Source organism: Sinocyclocheilus grahami, unplaced genomic scaffold (genome assembly GCF_001515645.1).
Source record: "Sinocyclocheilus grahami isolate Dianchi unplaced genomic scaffold, SAMN03320097.WGS_v1.1 scaffold83.1, whole genome shotgun sequence".
Taxonomy (NCBI): Eukaryota; Metazoa; Chordata; class Actinopteri; order Cypriniformes; family Cyprinidae; genus Sinocyclocheilus; species Sinocyclocheilus grahami.
This window is the reverse complement of record NW_015505262.1, coordinates 1,393,783-1,406,519: the sequence shown is the minus strand read 5'-3', so window position 1 is coordinate 1,406,519 and position 12,737 is coordinate 1,393,783. Positions and strand designations below refer to the sequence as shown.

Below are 12,737 nucleotides of genomic sequence, written 5' to 3'. Positions count from 1 at the left end.
TAACTATCACTAAAACTGAAATAAAAATGTATACCATTTTATATATATATATATATAATTGGTGTAAAGACCATCGACTCCACCGGGCAGGACACCGGCAAAGGATAAGTATCGCTTTTTATTTCTCCTCTTTCCTGCTACTTGTTTCACTTCTGTTTCAGTTTTTATAACCATTTCTTACTATGTGTAAGTAAGTTGTTGTTGTTTAGCATGTGTGTTTGGCTCAGTGTTATTTTTTAGGATTACTGATAAACTACAGTTATTTTCCTCATTAATGTACACACAGCACCCCATATTGACAGAAAAACACAGAACTGTTGACATTTTTGCAGATTTATTAAAAAAGAAAAACTGAAATATCACATGGTCCTAAGTATTCAGACCCTTTGCTCAGTATTTAGTAGAAGCACCCTTTTGATCTAATACAGCCATGAGTCTTTTTAGGAAAGATGCAACAAGTTTTTCACACCTGGATTTGGGGATCCTCTGCCATTCCAGCAAGCTGCAAGGCAATATTTCTCATTTTCATTTTCATTCTCATTTTTATATATATATAATTATTTCATTTTTTTTGTTATTATTATTATTATTATTATTTTAATAAAATATTTTTAAAAGATTGTAACCAGGCACATTTTTAGTGGTGGTGCGAGTTTCAGTACCATGAACAGCTCCCTTTAATTCTAATCTCAGCTATCAGTATTTAATCATTGGGGTGATGTCAATAAGTTTATAATGTCAGTTCTTAATATTTAATATTCAGTAGCCTGGATTTATACAAGCTGGAATTATATTTTAATGAACAAAACGTGTGCGGGAAAAAAGTCTAATTTTATGGAGGGAAATATTTATTTAAAAAATACATATTTTTCTTTCTTTACAGTGTTGGTTTTGCTTCACAAATTCACATGAACTACCAAAAGTGGCCTGAATTCATTCGAAACTCCCCTTAGCTCTAGGACTTTTATTTTGCCTGCATTCTGCTCTAGACAGGGGGCGTGTACACGAGATTATTTTTTTGTCAGATTATTATTATTTCTGAGGTTTAACCTCTGAAAGATGATATGTATCCTAACATATCTAGTTGCCAATTCGTTTTAAATCCGATTTGCCGCCGCCAAACAACGTCTAGGTAAACGCATCGCCACAAAGACTGTACAGGGCATCAATCTGACACCCCTCTCCTGAGAGAAACCAGACAGCATGGGATATTTAAAACTGATCGAGATTGAAAATTTCAAATCTTACAAAGGACGTCAAATAATCGGACCGTTTCACAAATTTACAGCAATAATCGGACCAAATGGATCTGGTAAGTGTTATCTCAGGTGCTAATGCACTGCGGGTACGGTGGACTGCAGGGATGCAGCTGCTGCATGTGTCTAGTGTGCACGCTGCATTATAATGGATTTCGCTATGGCTACATTTTTTATTTTTAAAATCGAGTGTATATATTTTTTATTTTATTTACCCCCCCTCCCTCCCCCCATTTCTTTTGCAACCAATTTTCAAATGTTAACCTAAAATTAATTCATATTACATGCTTAAAGTCATTAAAATTTTTCACAAATAGCATTGTCCCTCAATTAATTCTAAAGCTTTGACTACTTGTATGTGTAAAAAAAGAAAAGAAAAATAAAGATGCCTTCATCATTTGTTTTGCTACTAATTTTCATTTTCAATACAAATTTTTTATATTAATTTTCAAGTAAAATTTTAATATATATATATTTCCATATATTTAATGTTTATTTAAATGTTCAAAAAAAATTAAATGTTAAATTATTTTGTCCTTTGATTAATTCCAAAGCTTTGTATACTTGTTTACCAAGGGGACAAAAGTCACACTTTTTTGTATTAAATATAATTAAAACATGTGATTTTCATTTTTCAAAATATACTTATATTATGTTCAAAATTGTTATTATTATTATTAGCAATTTATTCTTTCAAATATTACTATTGCCCCTCAATTTATTTCAAAATGTTGTGTACTTTTATGTGATGTGTGAAAAAAAATTCAAAAAATGAACAGGAAAAAACCCCAAGGTCAATATACATTTTAACAGAATGTTTTATTGTGCATAATTTCTAGTCAAGATTTAGTTTTGTCAAATTATTAAAAGAATTATACAAAAATATGATTTAATTGTATTTAGGATACATAACTGAAATTAGCCTTACCAAGACACTAGAGTCCTGTTTAAAATGTCAAATAATAAACCTCAAAAATGATAATGCACTCCTCTAACTCTATACCTAAAATCACTGCTCTCTAGGGAAGTCAAACCTTATGGATGCCATCAGTTTTGTATTGGCGGAGAAGACCAGTAACCTGCGTGTTAAAACCCTAAAGGATCTCATCCATGGAGCACCAGTGGGAAAACCAGCAGCCAACCGTGCCTTTGTGAGCATGGTGTACTGCGAGGACAATGGAGATGAATGCACCTTCACACGGGTTATCATTGGTAAATGTTAAAAAGTAAAGTTACTAAATGAGTTGCATTCCTGAAAGTTGTTACAACTTCATAATAGTAAGAAAACCCCCCAAAAGGTTTTTTTTCTGTGTTATTTACTAGTTCTATGAATCATTTTTATCCTGTGAGACTAACTATTTTTATGTTTCAGGTTCCTCCTCAGAGTACCGAATCAACAATAAGGTGGTCGGGCTTTCAGAGTACAGTGAGGAGCTAGAAAAACTGGGTATCCTTATTAAGGCCAGAAATTTTCTTGTGTTCCAGGTAAACATGCACATGACCTCCTGTTGTTTCCAGTATTATAGAAAATATAAGAAAACCTGAATTAGATATTTTGAGTCAGTGTAACAGATTTCGTATGTCCTTGTGTTTTTTTTGTGCAGGGTGCAGTGGAGTCCATAGCCATGAAGAATCCTAAAGAGAGGACCACTTTGTTTGAGGAGATCTCCCGCTCTGGTGAGCTGGCCCAGGAGTATGACCGCAGAAAGAAAGAGATGGTGAAAGCAGAAGAGGACACACAGTTCAACTATCACAGGAAGAAGAACATCGCAGCAGAGCGCAAAGAAGCCAAACAGGAAAAAGAGGAGGTAAACTATTTTGCTACATCTCATTTGACCACAATTCCACAGTTGAACTTTTGCTCTCTGTTCAGGCTGAGAGGTACCAGAGACTAAAGGATGAGGTGGTCAGGGCTCATGTTCAGCTACAGCTCTTTAAACTCTACCATAATGAGGCGGAGATCGAGAAGCTGAACCGAGAGTTGTCTCAACGCAACCGTGAGATTGAGAAGGACAGGAAGAAGATGGATCACGTAGAGGAAGAGCTCAAGGAAAAGAAGAAAGAGCTGGGAAGAATGATGAGGGATCAGCAGAATGTGGAGAAGGAGATAAAGTGAGTGATGGGTGCTATATATACAGTATATTATTCTACACATGGAAATAACTATATAATTCTATTTTAATTTAAATTAAAAATAACAATTTCAATGTGGCATTAGATACCAGTGTTATTTTAGTATCATTGAGATACTATTATATATTTTATGAATATTTTGAAATAGTTTTTTCGTTATTTCATTTTTTTAGTCGTTGAAAGTGTTTTTCTGTTGTAGTTTTTTTATTTCAGTTTGAGTTATTTTAGTACATCACAGTAAATGGAAATTAAAAAATGTTTGCTGAAATAACATAATTTTAAGTTTTTAATATTTTATTTTATTTACCTTTTTTTTCAAGTAACAAAAATGTTTCTTTATGCTTTTAGTTTTCGTTTTTAGTTAACTACAATAACCTGCCATTAGACTCTACTGAAAACTTGAAGTATTCTAGTTATGATAAGCTAACTATAACTCATGGTCACAGTTTGTTAAAGAACTATTCATCTAACCTCGTCTAGAGAGAAAGATGCTGAGTTGAATCAGAAACGGCCACAGTATATCAAGGCCAAGGAGAACACTGCCCATAAAATTAAGAAGCTGGAGGTGGCTCGAAAATCCTTGCAGAACGCCCAGAAGATGTACAAGAAGCGTAAGGCTGACATAGAGGAACTGGACTGTGAGCAGGGTGCCGTGGAGATGGCGAGGCAGGAGTTTGAGGAACGGATGGAAGAGGAGGCACAGAGTCAAGGCCAAGATTTGACACTGGAGGAGAACCAGGTCAGTCGAACTGAGCTGCACGATGCGCTTCAGCTGGAATAAAAAATGCAAGTATATCCATAAATTTCAGTGTTTCATTGAACACTCATACTGTTATCTCAGGTGAAGCAGTATCACAGGCTAAAGGAGGAGGCTAGTAAGCGGGCAGCTACCTTGGCTCAGGAGCTAGAGAAGTTTAACAGGGACCAAAAGGCTGACCAGGACAGGCTGGATCTAGAGGAGAGGAAGAAAATTGAGACAGAGGTACATTGAGAAATGACTGTGAACTCTTTTTTGTGCTTTTGTAAAACACAGATTTGTTTGATCTCTTTTTTGATTACAGGCCAAAATAAAGCAGAAGATTCGTGAGATCGAAGAAAACCAAAAGCGCATTGAAAAGCTGGAGGACTATATTGCAACCAGCAGGTGTTTCAAAGATCATTATAAAATGAATAGCATCAAGTCTAAAGAGATTTTCTTGTTATAAAAAAAAGTTGATGTACACCTCTCTGTATATTTATACAATATGTGGAAAACACATACAATATACATTATGATACATGTGATTGTTTTTGAGGAAAAAAAACTTTTATTCATTTAAGATATTATTTGTATTTCAAATGTTCATTTGAACTTACTGTTGATTACAGAATGCTGAAAAAGAATCCACATTAATAATAAGAAAGGTTTCCTGAGCACCAAATAATTATATTAGAATGATTTCTGAAGGATTATGTGATACTGAAGACTGGAGTAATAGCTGCTGAAAATGAAGCTTTGCCATCACAGGAAAAAATTACATTTTTAAATATATCTAAATAGAAAAGTTATTTTAATTTGTAATACTGTAAATTGTAATATTTCACAATATATTGTATCAAATAAATACAGCCATGGTGTGTATATGAATATGTCTTTTTTTTTTGCATCATACCTAAGTGTAAAGCAAATCCTCTAGTGGACTTGTTGCTTTATTTTACTTTTTCTTCACCCTTCAGTTTCATGGCATGGCAAACTTTGATTTTTTTTTTTACCGTTTTTTTTCTCTCTCACCAGACAGTCTCTGGATGAACAGAGGCGTATGGAAGAGGAACTGACTGAGGAAGTGGAGCTGGCCAAAAGAAGGATTGATGAGATAAACATGGAGTTAAACCAAGTACAAATACACATTTGCTCATACTCTTAGGTACATTATTTCACCAAGACCTGACTTTTCACTGCTGAGATGATTCTGGTCACAGGTGATGGAGCAGCTTGGAGATGCTCGCATTGACAGGCAGGAGAACAGCCGTCAACAGCGCAAAGCTGAAATTATGGAGAGCATTAAAAGGCTTTACCCTGGCTCAGTGGTGAGTTGCTGTGTGTATAGACACATTTTCAATTTAAGCTTGCAGCAGAAGCTTGTAAGATGTCCACAAAAAGCTTTCACTGATTTTTCTCATTTCCACATAAATCCCTTTATCCAAACAGTATGGCAGACTGATCGACTTATGCCAGCCCACCCAGAAGAAATACCAGATTGCAGTGACCAAAGTCCTGGGAAAAAACATGGACGCCATTATTGTGGACTCAGAGAAAACCGGCAGAGATTGCATCCAGTACATTAAAGAGCAAAGAGGAGAACCGGAGACCTTTCTGCCTCTTGACTATTTGGAGGTACAGACCGATTTTAATAAACAATTCAAGAGCTGAGGTCTGAATTTTCCATCTAAAGGGTGAACTATTTCACTAGACATGTGCTTCTCTCCCTCAAGGTGAAACCTACAGATGAGAAACTGAGAGAGCTTAGGGGGGCAAAACTAGTGATCGATGTGATCCGCTATGAGCCGCCACACATAAAGAAAGCCCTTCAGTATGCCTGTGGCAATGCTTTAGTGTGTGAGAATGTGGAGGACGCTCGCAGGATCGCCTTTGGAGGACCATACCGTCATAAGGTTTAAATATGTCATATAAGTTGAATATAAAACACATATCAAAAGATAACAAACTATTCATCTTCTATTCTGTCTCGCTCCTTTACAGACCGTGGCCTTGGATGGAACTCTCTTCCAAAAGTCAGGTGTGATCTCTGGAGGAGCTAGCGACTTGAAAGCAAAGGCTCGGCGTTGGGACGAGAAAGCTGTGGACAAACTTAAGGAAAAGAAAGAGAAACTAACAGAGGAATTGAAGGTGACATACAAAAGAACTAAAGAGAAGCTTCGCACACAGCTGGAAAATTTAGAATAATTTCGGGCCGTCACGAGCATGAAATATAAATTCTATAAAATTGTAAAATAAATTATCACAAATTAGGCAAGTTGTATAAATATGAAAATACTAATAATTTTCTAAATAAAACAATTTTGTAAATATATTAAAACAATGTAAATATTTTATATCTTTATTGATAATAATATAATAATAATAATAATAACCATTTATTTGTAATAATATAATGTATATAATTTGCTGAGAAAGTTTTGAAATCGTACAAATTGTGTTTTCTCTATTTTAATTTAAACTAAAAGTAAAATTTTCAGTGTGGTCTCATGTGTCTGGAATTTAATATGTGCACAATAATTGTGGTTTGTGCAGATAATCACAATTAGTTCAAATTATCTTGATCCTTTAATCTTTAATCTTGATCACATGACAGACTTTTTTTTTTTTTTTATCAAGCTAGTTTTACATCTAATTTTTGTCTACTCAGGAACAAATGAAGGCAAAGAGAAAGGAGGCAGAGCTCAGGCAGGTCCAGTCTCAGGCTCACGGTCTGCAGATGAGACTGAAATACTCTCAGAGTGATCTGGAACAGACCAAAACCCGCCACCTCTCCCTGAACATGCAGGTACACCTCAGAAACAACGCCTTGGTCAAGACATGACATCAAAATGTAGAGAATCATAATCATGTCCTAAACTTTTTCAAGATAAAATTACAGGTGGTTTCTAATGAATTCACTGGTTTTACCATGCATTTTTCAAAATACATCTATGTCTTTGTAGGAGAAATCGAAGTTGGAGAGTGAGCTGGCAAATTTCGGCCCACGAATCAATGACATCAAACGAATCATCCAATCACGAGAGAGGGACATTACAGAGTTAAGAGACCGTATGAACCTGGTAAGAGCTTTGGAGAAAATTAAGATGTTTCAAATGCTGTCAAAGATCTTTAATGCTCTAATAATTATTATATATTATGGTCATTCATAGGTGGAGGATGAGGTCTTTGTTGAATTCTGCCAGGAGATTGGTGTGCGAAATATCCGAGAGTTTGAAGAGGAAAAAGTGAAGAGGCAAAATGAGATTGCCAAAAAACGGTAAACCTCTTAAGGACACTATACGAGTTATCAGCTACTAAGTGGACTGCCATGATCTAGCTTGTGTTATACTGCAATTCTAGGCTGGAGTTTGAGACACAGAAGACCCGTCTGGCCATTCAGCTTGATTATGAGAAGAACCAGTTGAAGGAGGACCAGGAGAAAGTGATGATGTGGGAGCAGACTGTAAAGAAGGACGAGAATGAGATTGAAAGACTTAAAAAGGTGATAGGGGAGAATAGGGGAGGAGTAAAAAGTTTTGACAAGCAGAGCATAGATCAGTGGAATCTTTTAAGCATGAAAAACTAAACAGTATGTTGTTCCCCCACCACCTCAGGAGGAACACAGGCACATGAAGATCATTGATGAGACAATGGCACAGCTACAGGACCTGAAGAACCAGCATCTCACTAAGAAGGGAGAGGTAAATGACAAGAACAGAGAGATGGAGGAGATCCGCAAGAAACTAGGGTCTGCCAACAAGTGAGAAACAATCATGTTTATTTTTTTCAATTCTTTAGATGTTCTCAAAATATATATATATATTGCAAGCACAGACATATACATTTATAATATTAGCTTAAAATATTAACTTTATCATTATTATTACTACTAATAAATTAATATTAAATCAATTATAAATTAAAAATAGTTTTGCTTGTAAAATAAATTAGCTTGTGCCATTAATAAAAAATATTATTGTGGGATTCCGTGAAATATATGTAATATTAGAGAGCTGACCCAGCTGCAGAAGGAAGTAACTGCCATTGAGACCAAACTGGAACAGAAACGCAGTGACAGACACAACTTATTGCAAGCCTGCAAGATGCAGGACATCAAACTGCCACTCAAATCAGGGACAATGGATGACATCAGCCAGGGAGAGGTACAGACAAACATACACTTTTCTGAACATATGTTCCTACACACTCACACATACTGCTTTTGCCAGTGCAGACATACATACTGATCTGTCTGCATAGGGAAGCTCTCAAGTTGAGGATACGATCAGCAGCCCGAAGGCATCAAGCTCTGTCCATGCCAAAGAGGCCCTCATAGAGATCGACTACAGCAACTTGAATGAGGACCTCAAGGTAATTTTATTTGATGAAACATTATGAATTTGTTGTTTAACAAGCAACCCGGAACAATCAAAAGTGATGTAAAACTGTTCTATAGGATGCTCTGTCAGAAGAAGAGATCAAGGCAGAGATGAACACTCTACAGCAGAGGCTGAACGAGCAGCAGAGTATCCTGCAGAGAATCAGCGCTCCCAACATGAAGGCCATGGAGAAACTTGAGAGTGTTAGAGACAAGTTCCAGGAGACCAGTGATGGTGAGCCCAGAAGTCCAGGCTCATCTGCCTGTAGCTAATCTTGACCTGAGTAGTCTACCTGTAACCTTCAGAATAGTGTCTGGGGGACACATTAGGGCCTTTCGCACCACTTTAGTTCCAGAACTAAATGTACAGTACTAAAGTACTGGGACGATTTTGCGCGAACTATTTCCCAGTACCATTTAAAGGGTTGCATTTGCACCGACAGTGTGTACTAAGAAGTGACGTAAGCCGGTCGACAGCGACGTCATTTGTGCATGGCATTCAACAACAGAAACAAAGAAGAACAACATTAACAACAGGAGGATGGAGGACGCTGTGATCGGAGCTGTGTTTTTGTTGTGTCTCGCAGGTTTCACAATAATGGACATGGAAAGTCGACGTATACGTAAAGCGATTAAAAGAACGGAAAGGAGGACTAAGAATCTCCAACGACAACTGGCAGTGCTACATTTGCTACAAGTGCCTGCACTTCAGCGTCCGTCCATCTATCGCTGTTCTCCATAATTGCGAAATAAGTTGACAATGTTTACAGTATGTTTACACAACGTTTTAAATCATGGCGGATGAGGGCGTTTTCGTACGCGTTTGGCCAATCAATGTCTACATACGTCACGATTAGTACCAGTTGTGCTGGTTAGACCAAAAAGTGGGTAGTTCCACAATTAGTTCTGGTACTATGAAAAGGTTCCCACGGTGCGAAAGGCCCTATTGAGTCTAAATCAGTGGTTCTCAGCCCTTTTGGCTCCATGGCCCCCCACTGACCAAAACAATAATCAAAAGTTCCCCATTTAAGATATTTTTTAAAACTTCTGTAATGACTAAGCTTTAATGACAACATTTTTATTTACAGAAATTTGGAGTGACAATATATTACAATAATTATAATACATTTTAATAAAAGATGATAAATTATTAATAAATTAGGAAATTATCATTCAAATTAAAATAATCCTTAGGGACTGTAACGAAGAGTCAGCGGAGTTGGGATCCATTTGTGGCTTTATTAAAATCAACAGTAGTAATACAAACAGGCAAGGGTTGGTCACTAGCAATATCAGTGGCCAAGGCAAAACAGAGTCATTTTCGAAAAACAGGTAGAAGGTCAGGGCAGGCAGCAAACAATCAAAAAATAAACTCCAGGCAAATGAGGCAGAAACAATAGGCAGGCAGCAAAGGATCAAAACAAGGTAAACTACCCAGGGTCGTACACAGGCAAGGCAATAGAAACAAATCAAATGCTCAGAAATGTCAGGTGAGGCAAAACAAAACTTTGCAATGATAGTGTGAGTGTGTGCTGCTTAAATAGTTCGGGGAATATGCTTGGCATTCTCTTGACAGTGCTTCATAGCATGCTTTTGCATTTTCATGTGGACGGAGATTTTTTTTAAAAGGGATGAAGGAGAAACTCCATTTATAAAAATACCCATGTACGTGTGGACATGGCCTGAAGGTCTGGCTACGCGAGACTAGGGGAATAGGGAACAGGTGAGGTGGTAATCAGTTCCAGGTACGGGGATTATAGGAGATCGAGTCAGGGGTGATAAAGTCAGTACTCAGATGAGGAAGCCCTCTGATAGTGAGTGGGAGGAACCACTCACTATCAGGCTAGACGAGGCTAGAACGAGGCTAGACTCGTGACAAGGAGCAAATTAAAATAGGAAATATGATGTTGGTTTGCATCTTAAAGCTTTTCTTTCTTTCTTTTGTATTTTATTTTGAATAATTTTAAACCATCTAAGGTTAAGAACCACTGGCCTAAATAATAACATGGGGGCAGTCGTGGCTGCCATACTTGGCCACACTTCACTTCACTTCAACTAATAGCTATAATATCTACTTTTTTATGTATCCATGAAATTCAGCTGACATGTTTCTACTAACCACAACCAGTTATTAGATTTAGGGGGCAATTACTTTTTCACGTAGTGCCAGGCAAGTTTGGACAGCTTTTTTACCCTTAATAAATGAAATCATAATTTCAAAACTGCAGTTTGTATTTACTCTGGTTATCTTTGTGTAATATTAAAATTTGTTTGATGATCTGAATCTTTTAAGTGTGACAAATATGCAAACAATTAAAAAAACAGGAAGAGGGCAAAAACTTTTTCACACCACTGTATGCTGATGTGTCTTACAGAGTTCGAAGCTGCTCGGAAAAGAGCAAAGAAAGCCAAACAGGCGTTTGAGCAGATCAAGAAGGAGCGGTTTGACCGTTTCAATGCTTGTTTTGAGTCTGTTGCCACCAACATTGATGAGATCTACAAAGCACTGTCACGTAACAGCAGTGCACAGGTTAATAAAAACACTCTGAACTCTGATCTCACTCACTCTTTTTAAGAGATAATCCTTCAATAACACAAGTAGAATTTTTTAAATTAATTTAAGGATACTTAATATCCTTTCAGGCATTCTTGGGGCCAGAAAACCCAGAAGAACCATACTTAGATGGAATCAACTACAACTGTGTGGCTCCAGGAAAGAGATTCAGACCCATGGACAACCTGTCTGGAGGAGAGAAGACTGTGGCAGCTTTAGCTCTTCTTTTTGCCATTCACAGGTGCAACAAAGATCTATAAAAAAATATTTAAAAGTAAACTTGTATGTTTTGCCCTCTAATTAAAAAATTGCATCTTTGTTCCCTTATAGCTACAAGCCTGCACCTTTCTTTGTCCTGGATGAGATTGATGCTGCTTTGGATAACACGAACATTGGCAAGGTGTGTGTGTTGTAGGAAGGCCTCTTTCAAATGCAAATGTGTGCTTACAACTGAACTGAATGGCATCAATATGAAATCTATTTAACTTTTTGCTTTGCAGGTGGCCAATTACATAAAGGACCAGTCAGTCCAGAATTTCCAGGCTGTCGTTATCTCTCTGAAAGAGGAGTTCTACACAAAAGCTGATTCCCTCATAGGAGTTTACCCTGAGGTTTGTCTTTCAACAATGGTCATATAAATCTTACGTAACAAAAGTAGTTGACACATGCAAGAGTTCCATTCAAATAAAACCCATCCCAACCTATCAATATTGTACACAGTGACTTAGAGACTGCAGTAAATTGTTTAGAATTTTTAAATGTTGTCTTTTTCAGTTAAGTATTATGTTGATTTTTTTTTTAAAGTAAATAATAAATCGAATCTTTTCATTTCACAGCAAGGAGATTGTGTCATCAGTAAGGTGCTGACCTTTGATCTTTCCCAGTATCCTGATGCCAATCCCAATCCTAATGATTAGGTTGAGTTGATGTAAATTTATTGGAAGACAGCTGAGAGAACGACCAGTCATATCTTTTGAAAACATGATTATAATCATAGATGTTTACAAAGATGCTTTTTTATTTAAATACAGAATGTTGCTATATTGTCTGCTGTACTGTATTCCAAATAGTGTGCATGATTGTGTAAGTATTAATATTCTGTGTTCTGTGAATATTAGATACAAGTGAACAGCTTTTCATGTTCAGTCAACTGGACTGTCTAGAGTGATTTTACATATGGCTAATGTCTTGTCTGCACTGAATCAACAGAGAACATTTTAGCTGCCTACTGTAAAGTTTGCCTTGTGGATGATCCGTTCATTCAGTACCATGTGGATAATTTTTTTTTTCTTTTCTGTCTTTGTGGGAAAATGTGTTATGTAAAATGTATTCAAACTGAAAATAAGAGCTTATGTAATGTGCTCATGGCACTTTCCACAAATATTGAATACTTTGCTGTTCTATGACATTTGTGCAGGATTAGAAGCATAATTCCCATGATCCCCCCCCCCCCCAATAATTCCCCAAAATTGGAAGCCCCCTAGAGAATAAAAATAAGCCATCTCGAAATAAAACTTAGTTGGGTTTTCTGAGCTTGATGATCAACATTTTCCAAACATCATCTCCTTTCCCCCCATAGAACCCTATTTCATCCACATAAGAAAAAAAATCATGCTTTGGAAAATGAAAAATTATGACATCAAAATTTGACTGTTTAATTAAAATGATGACATCTCA

At 36.6% G+C, this 12,737-nt stretch overlaps 1 protein-coding gene across 1 annotated transcript; it reads left to right on the top strand.

The window, feature by feature from the left end:
• The first annotated feature begins 997 nt into the window (after positions 1-997).
• Positions 998-12,691, top strand: smc1a (structural maintenance of chromosomes 1A). The gene is made up of 26 exons (XM_016273940.1): positions 998-1,312; positions 2,280-2,468; positions 2,629-2,741; positions 2,861-3,064; positions 3,130-3,368; positions 3,870-4,128; positions 4,231-4,371; positions 4,451-4,533; positions 5,164-5,263; positions 5,349-5,456; positions 5,578-5,763; positions 5,862-6,041; positions 6,130-6,276; positions 6,797-6,934; positions 7,092-7,208; positions 7,299-7,405; positions 7,489-7,630; positions 7,743-7,888; positions 8,138-8,291; positions 8,389-8,499; positions 8,585-8,741; positions 10,882-11,036; positions 11,150-11,301; positions 11,391-11,460; positions 11,561-11,671; positions 11,897-12,691. Exons 1-26 carry the CDS (start codon positions 1,204-1,206, stop codon positions 11,975-11,977), a joined length of 3,699 nt encoding a protein of 1,232 aa, XP_016129426.1. The 5' UTR covers positions 998-1,203; the 3' UTR covers positions 11,978-12,691.
• The last annotated feature ends 46 nt before the right edge of the window (positions 12,692-12,737 follow it).

Coding starts and splice junctions, on each gene's coding strand:
- smc1a (XM_016273940.1), top strand. CDS start 1,204: ATGGGATATTTAAAACTGATCGAGATTGAAAATTTCAAATCTTACAAA. Junction 4,129..4,230: donor TGACACTGGAGGAGAACCAG/GTCAGTCGAACT, acceptor CTGTTATCTCAG/GTGAAGCAGTATCACAGGCT. Junction 5,264..5,348: donor TAAACATGGAGTTAAACCAA/GTACAAATACAC, acceptor TTCTGGTCACAG/GTGATGGAGCAGCTTGGAGA.